Below are 16,066 nucleotides of genomic sequence, written 5' to 3' on the forward strand. Positions count from 1 at the left end.
ACTTCGTTCCTTTCTTGGCTAATTCTGAACGCAAACTACGGGGCTTCTCATGATGCTGTCACCCATCCCGGTGTAGAAGTTTAAAATGTCCTAGGATAAAATGTCCGGGAACAAAGGATTCTATTATGCGCTTTAATCTCTGAGCTATTGACGGTCAGGGTCTCTATAGAACCATATTGCAGAATACAATAGGGCCGGACACTTTTTCCAGGGGGGACACTTTTTACTTTTACACCGGCCCACGGAATTGAAAAGGCACGCAACATAAAATATCGAAAAATAACAGCAAGATTGTAATCTATGATAATTTATCTCGTTTATTACAAATAGACGTACTTCATCACAACTGCATGCGTCAAATTCGTCTCTATAACAGAAATAAACCCGAATCAAACAATTATTTTCAAATTAACAAAAAAATAACGGAATACCAGTTTGATGAATACGAATTAATTGGGACGCCCAGTAGAAAACTATTTACAGAATACCACGCTGCATAAACAATATTGGCTCTTTGCCTGATACGCCTGGACGACCTAGGTGCGGGAAAACAAACCATCTTTACAACATTATGCCTCTCTTAAAGATGGTTTCTTCTCCTGACCCGAGGTGGTACATGCGTATCTGGCAAAGAAGCTGTCCACAAATGAATCTCAGCACTCGCTTTATGCTTGATGCGTTTCGTGAAACGTTCGTGTGGAATGGACCTCTATTCCTGTAGTTCGGTCTCTGTAGTCTTGATTGTCTCAGGGATGCTAATGCAACTGTCCTTCCATTGCTCACTTGAGTTGGACGGAGTGATAGTTGCGTCAATATCCGCTAGGGCGCTAACGGACTGAATGTTTGACCTGCTTGCCGACTCCTTTCGTTTCGTTCCGGGGAATCGGAATCGGCGAAACAATTTTCGGATCTCAAGACGGAATTTTTCATTGAATAAACCATATATTATTGGATTGACACAAGCATTAGCGAAGGCAATGCAGGTAGCGAGAAGGAACGCCCATGAACTTGTTTTCATTGATTCGGTGATACCGTCTTTAAGAATAAGAAGAAACACAATACACATTGGCAACCACATCAAGGTAAATATCCCCACAGTCGAAACCAACATTTTCACTACACGGAAATCTCGCCGGTTTCTTGCCTCCATGATAGTTTGTCTTTTCGCCTTGCCGTCGGGTTGGTGCGATTTTTTCGGTATATAGCTGGACAGTTGGCGTATCATTGTGTTCCGCGTCTTCCATAGTGTTTTAAATATGCTAATATAGTTAAATAATATGATAACGAATGGAATGAAGAACGCAAAAACAACCAAAATTGTCACAAAGACGGTTGAAATACGCACTAATGCTCCTGTTGGCCACATTAAAGTGCAAATCTTAACTGTGGTAGTCCCAAAGTCAAATTCTTCAACGTTGAAATAAATGATCACCGGGACTGCTAAACCTAGTGTGAGAATCCAACAAACAGCTATGGCAATCTTTGCGGCAAGCTCCGTCAAGCGTTTGTACAGTGTTTTCACAATGCAGCGATGTCTGTCCATGCTTATGAGAGTCATGCTCCAAAGCAGCACCACGGCACAGACGACTTGGTTATAGAGTAAGAATCCGCACGACGTCTCTCCGAGCTCCCACGACTCCTGATACCGAACAACCCCGATCACAGGATTCGTCAACGTGAACAAGATGTCTGCCACGCACATGTTGGCTATAAATAGATTTGTGTTAGTCCGCAGTTTTTTGTTTGAAAGCACCACATACATTATCAAACCGTTTCCGACTGTCGACACTATAGTCAGAAGTACAAGGAAGAAGATTTCTACGTGGACGATCCCAGGAGAACTTCGGTTGAATTCGGAATAGTACGTAAAGTACGAACGGTTCCGGTCTTCTCCGATGCGGACTAACCACGAACGGTTGAACTCGGCGGTGTATTCTATCACTATCGGGGCAGCTGTAAGAAGACAATCATGAAGGGTCACAAAATAGTATAAAACGTATTTAAAATATGCTTCTATATCATACATTCACTCTCTACTTAGCTGACACAAAAACGATTTGGACTTGTTATTACCCTAATTTGCCACACGAAGCTTAAACTAATATTTTCTTTTCCGACTTGTTGGATCTTATCATTCGGTGTTTTTTTTCGTAATTTGTCGATACCCCATCATACGGTGTTTCTTCGTTATATCATTTAGATATCACGTACTAAGGTGGTGTTTTCGTCGTTTGAAACCTACCGTTGTCTATGATTTCATCCGCCACGACTACTATGGTTGAGTCTATCATCTCCCCAGGATTATATCCTACCGTGGCCATCTCTGTATGTGCTAGTGTCACCCTTCCTGAAACAGTAATACAGGTTTCACATCAGACCCCAATGTTTATATAGAAGTGAACGCCCACAAATCATCAAATCAGGCTGCAAAGTTTAAGAGATCAGCACGAGATTTTGACCTTATGATGCCACACTCGTCTGTCGATTTCTATTTTAGGATCGAACAGCACTAAAGTTTCTACTTATAGAACGTGACCCTGTCACGTTCTCTCTAATTCCAAGCAATTCAATGTATTTTCATCTCATGGTTGATACTGTACTATCGCCAGTAGTCAGAAATGTTACAATAAGTGACATATTTTTCTTATTTATAGAAAGTGACGTCATAAAAATGAAATGTTATTACTTACACCAGTTGGGTGTATTTTTCTCGTGACCAGCCCGATTGGCCTGCCTCATACTATGCTACAGCGAGTTGTAAAGAAATGATACTTCCTCAAACATGTCAAGTCAAATAGGCCAACTTATTCCAAGAAGATCTAAAGCAATCGGATTGCTCTTGGATCGTATTATATTTGGTATCCATAAATGTCTAAAATATTTAGCATATTCTAATACGTCATAGGATAGCCTAGCTTAGCACAATGACCTTGGATGACAAAACAAAACATCCTCAGCGTAGCTGTCTTGCACGAAAAGGGATTTTGCGGCCACTTTGATCATAATAGTATAGATTTGTCCAAATTTAATCTTTTGATGACCCAGTCACAACCATGTATGGATAAGTTTATGGATAAGTCTTCACATGCTTGTTGTAACAATTGATAAGAATGCCTTAAAATACTTCGAAAATGATCTCAAATCAAAAAGAAGCTTATTAGCTGCGAACGACGTTTCCTAGCAGCAATCTAAATATGAATAGTCTTGCGTCAACGATGATCATGTGATCGAGGACTGGAACTAACATAGGAAAATACCAGTCTACGGCACCAGTTCATGAGTCATGATGTGACGAACTGGATACATGTACAATGTGAAGGCCATTTCCCTGAGATTCAAATAATCCCTCCAAAAGTGTTTTGGTTGATGTCTATTCATGTTCCACTTCCTGTGCTTCTTTATGTGAATATGCCTTCTGGGTTTCCTTTCCTCTAAGCAAGGGTATGAGCTATCTTGTCTTGTCTCGCCAGGTAATCAAGTATCATCTCCATTGATAAATGGCCGAACTGGCTCAAGCTCGAGCGCGGGAATCAGCAATGATTATCGACCAGGTCAAATTTATCTTGGAAGTAAAACGCTTTTTGTACTTCCTATAAACTGTGGGAATCAACATGTGTTGACTATGATTGACTATTTTTACATGCATTTATGCACAAAATGCACTACGACTTCGATATGGTGTATTTACCTTCCATGATTGAATGTTCATTTTAACCCGTATTACCATTATCCGATCTTGTCCATTTAGTTATGCTTTGTTGATTTTAGGAATTAATACCGAGCTGGCGGTCATTGGTTGTATAATCAAGACCGCTCGGGTAGACCGAAAATGCAGTCCAAAACCCGAGGCGCTTCGCCGAGGGTTTTGGACGTAATTTGAGGTCTACCCGAGCGGTCTTGATTATACAACCAATGACCGACAGCGAGGTATTAATTTCTATTCTAAAAGGTTTCAAAATTAAACAAATTAAATACGATTTGAAAGGTATATATGTTCCGTTTTCGTCAAAGAATGATCCAGCCTGGTGTCCGGAACTCCGCCATATTGTTGCTTGTGAAGATGACGTCACGCAGCAAGGGAATTCCCAGTCTGCTAGCTCGATTTCTACCATTTCCTCGTCTTTGACCTCTTCTGAATCCTGACTGACGACCTCGAAAGAGTCCTCGGGTATCCTCCCTACTTCACAAATCCCAATATATCGGGGAATACTTCAAAATCTCGTGTTCTTGACATTGTTGTGTGGGGCTGAGTCGTTGCTTCTTGGTGAAAATAATTCGTCTGCTAAAATTCAGAATTTTATACCTACCCAGGCGGTCATTGGTTACGATACCAAGACCGCTCCGATCAAAACGAGGCGTAATGTATTTTGTATTAGAAACAATGATATACTGTGACTAAGGCCTTTTAGAATTCATAATTACTGCTCTATTGAATGTTTTGGTGAATCTACATGTATTATCGTTCGTTTTGAGTTCAGTATACTATCTCGCATTAAGCCTGGGACTATGATTATGGAATATTTGCTAAAGTCATGAAGTAAAGCTGTATCTTTGGCCGAGTTCGGCTGGAACTCAGTCGAGGGGAGTGAGAGTAGCACGTGACATTAATACGTCATGTCAAAAGTGCGCATGTCGTGTAAGAGTCGCACCCGAACGCATTCGAGCCCGGACTAATCACGTGAATGATTTCAGACTATCCTAAGTCTGACATCATTGCACGTAGCCTCATCGAGTCACCGAAACTCCACCCTAGAGGAACTCCCTTATCACACATTGATGACCCAGTCTAGTGTACACAGGCCTTAAGTCATTTCTGATGATGGATGATTTGACCTTCGCTATCCAGGACAATGTTGACAACTTAACATATTTCGGCCTGAAGTGTTATCACCTCTAATGGCCTATTGGCCTGCTAAGGAAAATATTCACCTAGAATAATGTTGATATGTTTCCTTTCTCGAAGATTGATATAGGATATCGCAGTGAAACAATAGGTCAGATAACTATGGGGAACAGGTGGTCGTACCATAAATGGGCACACAGAGCACAGCGGGGTGGTGTTCAAACCGAAAACCAAAACCAAGGTGCCTCGCCCATATTTCAGTGAGGCATTCTTATGAGGTGTTTTTTCATATCATTCTGACCAAAGGTACTCAGTCGAACTCATGAACGTGACCAGATCCCATTTACCAAAAATAGTGCTGTTGCACAACGCTAGATTACCCTCAGAGTAGGCCTGACCAATGATCTTTCATAGTGTCAACTAAAGCGGGTCAACTATGACACCGGCTGCCCCTGGGCTGTGTAACATTACTATTTGTGATCACAGTATTACAGTTCAGTAACAAGATGTCAGCCAAGTAGGAAATCAGTTCTAAGGTCTTGGCATAAACCAGGATCAGCGAACAACACGCTCCTGGGACTCCCGGTATCGTCCAGAGAACAGACCTTGAACAGGTCTACACTCCGTTCCATGATCTATCGGAGTATCACACTCATAGAGTGCACTGCATGTGCAACAGAAAATGTACATTCTATCAGGCCAACTTAGATTGGAAACATCACATCAGTAGATTGATAACAATACGATAATTGATTCCCGAGGAATCAACAAACCATGTTTGAAGAGTTCAGAATATGTACATTGAATACACAAGATAGAGCACGTTCTGTTGCTGATTGTATCAAAACATTGGCGCGCGGTGAGAAAGAAAGCACGTAACAACAGTGGCAATGTTTTGAAGGTGTCAACTGCTAATCTCTAAGTATTGCCGGTGTACAGAAGTTTAAAATGTCCTAGGACAGAATGCCCGGGAAACAAAGGATTCTATTATGCGCTTCAATCTCTGAGCTATTGACGGCCAGGGTCTCTATAGAACCATATTGCAGAATACAATAGGGCCGGACACATTTTCCAGGGGGGCATTTGTTACTGTTACACCGGGATGGCCTTTATAGAATAATTTTATACCCCCCCCCCATCATCATTCAATTATTTAACAGATTTGCACTTTTATGGGCTGTGGAAATGTACAAGGTTCCTTCCGGTGTGACAGCGGATATAGTCCCCCTGGAGTCATAGTCCGGTAGCATTGTATTTGATCAATTAAGCAGCATGATCTATTGTACCGCTAACCCTAACCAAAACATTTAGCAATGCGGGCTATTGTTACACGGACTATCAGCCCTAGGACTACTATCCTTTGCACACCGGTTCTGTAAAAATTGATATTGCATTTTGAAATTGTATACCTCCTCTTCCTGGAGAAATTAGGCCTCACGTTAAGAACACCGACCGTCACAGTGTGGATTATCAAGTCCTTTTGGAAGCCGCTAGCCGCTAGCTGTCCCGTGCAAGAAATGAATGTGAGTTTGCTAAATCCCCCACTTCGACTTCTGAGCGAGGATAAATTGAGAAATATTGGCAACATTTCAAATTCACGCCCATTACATGTGTTAAGAGGGAGAGACACCTCGAGTAAGAATCACTTGATGATGACAACTAATGAGCGGAAAATGTTACACTAGGCCAAAGAAATTCCTCTTTCACCGTGTTACATCGCAATCCATTGTCTAAGACTACATAATATCCCTGTATTATGTAATACTCATGGTCACAGTATACCACTAATTGCTAGTTTAGACACCGGATTAAACCACGATGTAATAAACATCATTATTATATTAATTGCTGTTATGAGTTAACCAAAGTGTTACTTCATATTTATGCAACAATGATGCTTATTTACAAAATGAAGTCCAGATGACTGAAAAGGGAATATCGTCTGCTCGATTTTCCCGGTCTTCACCCCCCCTCGGTGAACTTTCCAGGTACATCTGGTGCCCATTTGGTCACCAGGTCGGGGAGAGCAATGTACAGTTAGGTGTCTTGCTGAGGATATCAAACACTGTGATCCTTCCGTGAATCGAACCCGCCACCTCTTGATGATGAGCCTTGCACTCCAACCACCAAGGTCACGGATTTCCTTTTAGTTCAGCGTGTAGTTTTTTTACCCTTGAGAATTCCCGTTGCAAGTGACATATAAAGAGAACTGAGCTGCGTTGAAAGGGTCTTTATGAAGATACTGTCAATACAGACCACGTGGGATAGACAAAACATTTCGCGCAGGTTGTGACGAGACAAGGGGTGATATGAATAAAGAGTAGTAAATGCTTTTATCTAAAACTCCATGTACATTTACACTAGGCCTTTCTGTACAAAATTGAAGTAAAAGCATTTGATAGCCTTTATTCATATCACCCGAGACATCAATGACCATGGGCCAATTTTGGTTTACACCGATCTAAACGGTCGATATTGTACATGGTACCACAATACATATGTAAACAGTTGAATTGGTTTTCCGTGGCCAAGTGGATTAGTATGTTAACTAGCGACCTAATTATGTTGACAATAAAAAAACACGGGTGAAATGATGGTATAGATGAGACGATTGCTCATGGGTCAGCATCGGCCTGGTACAAACAATCATAACAGACTTATAGTATACATTTGCAGAGAGAAATGAACATGATGAAGGTCTTCCCCTGTATGTCGGAGGAGTGTGAGTGTGTTATCACAAATAGAAATGTTACATAGCCCTGGGCAGCCGGTGTCATAGTTGACCCGACAAGCGGACAAGACCCGACAAGCGGACATTGGAACCAATGCAAGGTAGGATGCCTAGAAACAAATAGACTTATTGTTTCACCTCATTATATTACAAAAGTATAGCTTTACCTGAAACAACCGAAATCGTAGTGATCAATGTACATGTACATGTACCCATGTACATACATCGACGCTGAATAAGATATGAATTAAGGAAATCGTAAATAGAATATGGCAATGATCTTATCGGCATTTTCAATCCAGATATTCAAGGGGATCAGCAAAGCAAGTTGCAGTTCATGGCGCGGGCGCGTGAACTATGTCGGAGTGCTTTGAGTTTCGTTCTACAACTGAAACGTTTCTATTCACAGCCGGTGTAGAAGATTGAAATGTCCTAGGATAGAATGCCCGGGAAACAAAGGATTCTATTATGAACTTCAATCTGTGAGCTATTGGGTCTCTATAGAACCATATTACAGAATACAATAGGGCCGAACACTTTTTCCAAGGGGGCGTTTGTTACTGTTACACCGACTTTAGTTTACACCGTGAAAGAGCCTTGGTTAGGGGCCTAACACTAACGCTGATCGAGTGTTGTGCAACACCACTGGCTTTTGACTCAGAAACTGCTGATGTCTGTAGAGATGACGACATGAAGAATTATAAAGTTGCGCGAGTTTGTTCGTATCGGCTGACCCAGATGCCACTCGTGCCAGGCGTTCTTGACCGACCAGACGGAAATGACTGTCTCTCCGGGAAATGAAGACTTTAAATAGTTAAGAACGTTTAGTTTGTGAAGGTCATCCCTAACCCTCTCTTAGTCTTGTCAGTTGTACAGTGGAACCCCGGTAACACGACCACTCATGGGACCGAGGATGAATGGTCGCGTTACCGGGGTGGTCGCAATAGTGAAGTTGAAACTCCGGGGACAAAATGCATGATTAAGTTTTCCCGCCAAAATTGTTGAACTTTTTCATAAGTTCAAAATTCTGAAAAATTTTCAAGGCCAACATTTTTTTGGGCTGATGATGTTTCTTCATTTTGAGCCGAAAAAAAGTGAAAAAAATATTTGGACTCAGAATTTTTTTCACCCTTCAGAGTTGAATTTTTTCATCAGTTCCAAATTCTGAACATTTTTCAAAGCCAAACAATTTTTGGGACTGATGATGTTTCTTCACTTTGAGCAGAAAAAAACAAGTGAAAAAAATATTTGGACTTGAATTTTTTTTCATCTGTAGCATCACAAATTTGCCACAATCAGTTTCTTCACAGAACTCATGGCAGCATTCGTCTTTTCACGGCATCAGGCCCTTTGGTCGGATTAGAGGGGTGAATTTGGTCATTGGGACCGCCCAATCCAGTGGTCGTGGTCTGGGTACCGGGTCGTCGTGTTACAAAAAGGGCAACTAACAGAATGATATGGATTTTTCACATAGGAAGAAAAAAGTCACAGCCTGTGTTGTTTTTTAACGTGAGTTAAGATACCGAGAGCCCGCATCCACATTTTTTATTTTCAATTTAAATTGCCGACATCAATGTTGTTTGTGACCGCTGTTCGCCAAAACTAACATACACGACACAGAATAACAAACAAACATGAACAAACTTCAAAAAACAAATATGCAAGTAAACTCCCCCAGTGTTTTCACAACACAATTAGCTAAGAAGGACATTCCATTTGTAAAAAAAGCGCAATGTTTTCCTCAACATGTAAACTTTCTGATGAACGTAGATACGTCGATGCCATGAAAACAAGGCCGGCACTGTCGTCTGTTTGTCTCTAATTGACAGTAATATGACGCGAACAACAACAACTGTCAAGCACCAGAGACCCGTTTATTTACATCCGTTTTTTTCAACTCCGGTTTCTCGGCGACCCATGAGATTATTCGGAACCCGGACATGGGAAGTGAATCTTAAGGAATTGAGGAAACTTCAAGTGCAAGACCACTCGGATATTACACTAAAACCGTCCTCTCAAAGACTTTTCACAGTTTTCTGAAGAATCAGGATGGCACTGTATTGTTGGTTTTAGTAGTATAGTGATATCTTGATTCTAAAGCGCCCAGTAAACAAGCGATTTATAAAGCTGCGACCTTCATGTCGTTCTTCATGGCCAAGGGTGCCGAGTTGAACTCAGGATGAGGAATGTGACCAGATCACATTTACCAAAAGACAGTGGTGTGGCACAACACTAATCCTAATGATATGCATGCCTGACCAATGCCTTTTCACGGTGTCAACTAATGCCGGTCAACTATGACACCGGCTGCCAAGGGCTTTTTTAGGGGCCAGAATAACGTAATGTGAAAGAGGCAGTCGGATAGGGTCTACACGGATAGGGCCTACACGGATAGGGCCTACACGGATAGGGCCTACGTACCTTAGAATCAAATATATTCCGTTGAGTTGTGTCCATCACATACGCCAATCTGCAGGTCATTTACGATAGAACACACTGTTCGCACAGACTTACAGACACACCTTAAATCACACTTGTAAGAATCCCTGATAATCACAAAATGTGTTTTTCGTATGACATGTCAGTATTTCCCGACGCTTCGTGAACAAACCACACTCAGGTCCCACACACAACTGGTGATAACAAGCCCGGAAATGTGTACAAACCTAGTGATGAGATACTCGCTCGATAAGCCACAAATTGGAAATAAGCGGTGAAAACTGAATTTCCTGTTAATCTAGGTTGCTGTGGCGCCTTATAACACTGCAGTGGGGGCTTCCCGGATGAGATTCTTCCCGCAATATTTCTAGTAGTGACTACAGGCTATCGAGGCTATCGGGAAAGAAAAATTGCATGGCCTGACCCAAACGAAAGCTTGACAGTCCGAGGTCAGGTTATCAAGCTTTGTCCTAAAAGTTTTGATTGTGTACCTAATTTGAATTCTTTCAATAAACATTGCTTCGGACAATGTATCATGAGTTGTTTGCAGAAGAAGTCATCTTATATTCTTTCACATCGACACGTCTTTCATGCAATTTGCTGCAAAACACGTGATATAGGCTGTTTTGGCAACGGCAATTCCTTGTGAAGGAAGAACAACAGCAGAACACGTATTGTACATGGACTGTTAACCGGCGGGTTGTGCTCCTCGGCGGCGCAAGATGTTGCGTCTTCACCTTCCTATAATTGCTTTGACTGCCCCCGTGTCCTATTATACATAGCTTTTATTTCATTACTGAAGGCGCATCTGAAAATATTGCTTTCAGTGTTATTTATAAAACGAGCAATATTGATTTTACATCCAGTACTTTATTTAGTACATGTCGTTTTGTATCTAGCCAATCGTGCACCTTTGATATGCCTGATGAATGACTCTTGAAAACAGATACCAAACTATAATTTTAGCAAACTATCTGTAGGCCCCTAATGATATTAATTTTAATAGCATGTACTTTGTTCAGCGGGAAAGATGCCAGGTGTTGCCATTGTTTTTGTTGACAACAACTTTGTGTTTGTTGAAGAGTTTATTGACATGGTTGAAATGAGGTGCTTTGAAAGCATTAATCCTATTGTGTTTGCCGTGCTTGACATTTGACGTTATTTTCGCCTATTTTCGGCAATGTTCGGGAATTTCCGGAAGTTTGGCTGTACATAGGATCTAGGAGACTGCGAAATACACATACTTTGAACTGCATCTTGGTTTTGATTCTGTCCCGAAAAGCAAATTCGTCGAACGTTCATACCCCGATGTTGGCCTTCATCAACACACAACGCTTGTAGGGGCCTTCCAAAAACGAAATCCTCGGAATGATATAAATAAATGGGCCATGTCGATTTAGCGGAATCGACGGAATCAATGGAATCAACGGAAACTCTACGGAAACAATGCTAAAACTGCATATAATCGCTTGACAATTAAAGAATGTTAATATGCCCCCCTTTAGGACGGGGCGCGTAAGCTATACACGTGGGGATTTTTTTCCTTATTTGGTCAATCCAATCCATATAGCAAGAAAGATTTTTTCCTGTCGATTTTGCGGGGCAGAACTAATCTCGTCACCAACCATCTCACACACTCGTCACCAGCGCGATGCTAATGCTATGCTAATGCTAATGCTAATGCAAATATTATGGTAATGCTAATGCTATGCTAATCCTAATGCTAATGCTAATGCTAATGCTAATGCTATTGCTAGATTAGCATAGCATAGCATAGCATAGCATAAAATAGCCTAGCATAGCATAGCAATGGCACCTGGTGTGAAAGTGTCACCTGGTGTGAAATTAAAGAACTAAAAAGTGTTCGAGAACTAAAAAATGTCACCTGGTGTGAAATTCGAGAACTACATCGTTGTGACAATGTCTTCTGGATGTGACAATGTCTTCTTGATGTGTCATTGTCGTCAATGTCTTCAGGATCGTCTACCAATTGTCCTGGGATTACTCCAACAGCTGCGTCATTCCATGCGCCCCCGCCCCCCCCTGCGCCCCCGCCGTCCATCACGAACAGTCAATGACTCATTGTTCAAAACACAAAAGAACAGTTCAGAAATCTGTACAGATCGGAAGTGACGTTCGGTAACCTGCGCCTGCGCCCTACGAATAGACAATAACTCATTTTCACTGGTAGGTAAGAAATGTCTCGATTGTGACGTAGGCTTCAAACACAAACGACCAGTTCAAAGTGACGGAAAATCCCAAAAATATGCGCAGTTAAAATCCCTTCCAAGAGGAAATTTCAGCGGGGTTTTTTCAACAGTAAAACTTGAAGCCAATATAATCCTTCCATTAAATAGTCACGAATCAACATCGTTCACTGGTAGAAAAGAATGTTCTGGATTGTGACGTCACAAGCTTGTTTCACGTGGTTGGAGAAAGGACATGTATAGCATAAAAACGCCCATTCCAGGGGCAATGACCGAATGAACTTTAAAAGGCCGGGTCTATTTGGTAAGCCGCTCGCCGCACAGGCATCTTTTTTTGTCCTGTTTGGAGAGCCACTTGCCAAACAGCACTAAAAAGCCACCCTGTTCGGCCAGCCGGGCTTGCCAAACAGGTAAAAAATCTACCCTGTTTGGCGAGCTGGAGACTTTACTTTAATATTAATGAGTTCGGCTCTCCATCCAGAAGTATTAAGGTAGCAGGAAGGGTTGGGCGTTTGTGGTTTCTGAGTCTGAGGGGGTTGGTGCCTGTTGACTGTGCTTTAAGAGAGACTAGGCATGGCGCCAGTCTCTCTTAAAGCACAGTCAACAGGCATTTGGTCTCAGTATTTGGGTAAGTACAGAATCAAGGCAGCTCAGAGAGCAATGATTGAACGATGCTGTGGACAAGTCCAAGGATACTGCATCAGTCACGACCAACTTCTCATCAGAAAGCGTCACCACCAGCATATTCAATGTTCAGTTCCAACCTGTACCAGTCCAATGCACGCCTGTCATGGTCAGCAGTCATGGCAGTGGTCAGCTTAGCGCGATATGGAACCTTCCGAAACTCAAGCGAGGGAAGTCTGCTCATTAGCATATCTCGCGCACTGCTCCTTCTTGTCAAACATCGTAGTGAAATCGAAATGGAAAACGTCTGGCTTTGGGCCAGACATTGAGACTAATAAGTGAAGAACTAATAGGTAAAGAACTTCTACTTGCGCGAGACTGCTGTGATAAAATTATCATTGCAGAGACTCCGGTGACGGACACATATAATTTTTACAATCAAAAATGCCCTCAAAAGACGACATGGAATGATTATTATATTGATATTTCCTACTATATTCCTTCCAATTATCACTTTATACAAATAGATCGGCGTTAGGTCGCATGCTTTTCTTTCCTGGTGACACTATAAAGCAAAATAGTTGCAACCCCGTAAATGCGCTATGATAAGTCCAATAATAAGTGACGGTGACCCGTTATAAATGTTTCGCCAGCTTTGCTTTGCGTCCAGGACAAGAAAAAGTCGCTGTTTGGTAAGCTGTCACATCCATTTTTAAAATAGCTTGTGTGTGCACAATGTTCGAACATGTATTGGCAGCCTCTCTCGAAATCTAGGCCACGTCAATTCTTCCCTGTTTTATTATTTTATTATTCCTGCCATTCATGGATAGCGTCATTGTATTACCTCACCAGCTGTCATTTGGTTGTATAAACAAAATGAATCATAAAATGCCTATTGGGATCTGCATGACATCGACGCATACCGGACTGGATGCATTCAACAGCGGGTGGAAGGATGAGTTCATGTCTTTTTCTCTGATAATTCGCGAAGGCAGCAGTAGAAAATGGATCAAAATCTACGGAGTTTTCATGCTAACATCACCTTTTCTTGACCATTGCAAAGCATTTATATTGGGGACGATATCAGGACATTAACTATACAGATCACGGATCGAAGCTATGTCATATATATCCAGTTAGAGTGGTGATATAAGTGGTTCTTTCACTTTTCTTCTGAAGGATAGAGTTAAAAATCCTCGGGTAAAATCTTGCCAAATAGCCCTTTCACGACTATATTGGGATTACGTACTGGTGATTGACTCAATTCTATTGACCTATTTGGTTGCCGCAGTTAGTTGACAGCACGATTTGAAATATAAGGAAAGAATTTCGTGTTTCGGAACTATCCACGATATGAAGATGCGGCTGTGCAGTAAGGGATTCTTTCAGTTAGCTCTGACCATTCTGGCCATTACTGTACTGTTGTACATCATGAAGAATTTATTTTTTCACTCCAGGCGACTTCGCAAGGCAGGCGATGAAACAAATATGTCCCTGGATAGAACGGCAGGTTTTGATGAGGACACATCGGAGATGTTGTACCGAGCATCACTCTTGGAAAACGATCGGGTTTTGTCGCCTCCTTCCTGCGATGATGATGTGTATTTGCTTGTTATTGTGGTGAGTGAGCCAGGGCATTTCAGTCACCGAGTTCAACTAAGGGAGACGGTAAAGGTCCTGCCATATCGCGGGAAGAGGTTTCGAATCGTATTTATAACATCCCGACCGAAAGATCCAAATACAGATGCTATTCTGCACAGTGAAAGTTTCATATACAATGATATCATTCAGGCCAGTCATTGGAACGCGTACCGTAACATGACCTATACAGCTCTCGAAAGCTTGAAATGGACGATGACGGAATGTGGACATGTTAAGTTTTTGCTGAAAATTGATGACGATGTGTTGGTGATCTATGAACACATCTTAGACTACGCAATGGGTCTGGAAAAGGAAAATGTCAGGTTCGTATACGCTGGTCTTCATAATGAGAACCCATTGCCTAGCAGGAATGTTGATGGAAAGTGGTACTTGTCTTACGCAGATTATAAATACAAAACCCTCCCACCCTTTGTGTGTGGTTTCGCTGTTCTATTCTCACAGGACACGGTTCGCGAGATTTATCGCGCATCGTTCCATGTCTCGCGCGTCTACAACATCCAGAGACAAACGTTCCCGCTAGATGACGCTTTCGTCGGAATCTGCGCAAAATACGCGAAAATACAATTGAGGAAAGTACTCTGGCTGTGCTACGAATGGCCTCATGTTAAAGCAGCGGTAAAGGTGGACAGGTGTGTCCTGGTGAAATTAAAAGCAGTTCACGGGATACCAGGTCATAAAAGAATCAAAGTTTATATTGATCAGCTTAAGAAGATGACTGCAGGGGAAAGGAAAGCTTGTCAGATGAAGAATATACCACTTCCTAACCGTTGTTTCAAATAATATTCCAAGACGATACAATACTCAATATGATCGTATTTTGCAAACCACACTGCACAGGGACGGGGAGATCTAGATTGGAATTGACTATCTGGCGAGCCCGGATTACCAAACAACCGCGTATTTCTGCATCAGATGGAGAGCCGAACTCAGTCATACTTAGCTTTCCATGAGCTCATAGTCAGCTCATAGTTATTCATGACTACTGGAGGTCATACGTAGGACCTTTAGCAATCCCCGGAAAGTCTAGATGCAGACGGGAATTTGTGGTTCATGAAACAAAAAATTACCAATGTATATTGTGCAATGCTTGATGCCTCTAAGGCCTTTGATAAGGTACATTTTATCAAACTATTTCGACTTCTCCTACGTAAGGGGCTATGCCCCCTGGTCGCTAGGTTCTTGGCTATGTATTTTATACAAATTAGGGGATAAGAGTTAGGTGGGGGACTCACATGTCAGGCGAGTTTACGGCTAAAAACGGGGTAAAACAGGGTGGAGTGTTGTCTCCGGTTTTATTCAATATCTACTTCGATGAGATTTTGTTTGCTCTTGAAAAGTCGGGTGTGGGGTGTTATATCGGTTTACTTTTTGTTGGCGCCTTCGCCTATGCCGATGACATGGTTCTGTTAGCTCCGACTGTATGTGCTTTAAACAAAATGTTACATGCAGCTTCTACGTTTTCAGTTGATTTTATGATATCTTTCAATGCGTCCAAAAGTAAGCTAATTATTTTTGGTGTAACCGTGGGTTTCGAAATTGTCATTTGGTTTCAGGGAGTGG

At 41.8% G+C, this 16,066-nt stretch overlaps 1 protein-coding gene across 2 annotated transcripts; it reads right to left on the reverse strand.

Moving 5' to 3' along the window:
* Positions 1–301: 301 nt before the first annotated feature.
* On the reverse strand, positions 302–10,404 carry LOC135488916 (somatostatin receptor type 5-like). 2 transcript variants are annotated; one of them, XM_064773852.1, is made up of 3 exons: positions 10,241–10,404; positions 2,243–2,347; positions 302–1,953 (listed from the first exon to the last, which is right to left on the reverse strand). In XM_064773852.1, exons 2-3 carry the CDS (start codon positions 2,319–2,321, stop codon positions 710–712), a joined length of 1,323 nt encoding a protein of 440 aa, XP_064629922.1. In that variant the 5' UTR covers positions 2,322–2,347; positions 10,241–10,404; the 3' UTR covers positions 302–709. The 2 variants fall into 2 exon arrangements, with proteins under 2 accessions (XP_064629922.1, XP_064629921.1); XM_064773851.1 differs by having other exon boundaries at positions 9,996–10,404.
* Positions 10,405–16,066: the final 5,662 nt, after the last annotated feature.

Source organism: Lineus longissimus, chromosome 6 (assembly GCF_910592395.1).
Source record: "Lineus longissimus chromosome 6, tnLinLong1.2, whole genome shotgun sequence".
Taxonomy (NCBI): domain Eukaryota; kingdom Metazoa; phylum Nemertea; class Pilidiophora; order Heteronemertea; family Lineidae; genus Lineus; species Lineus longissimus.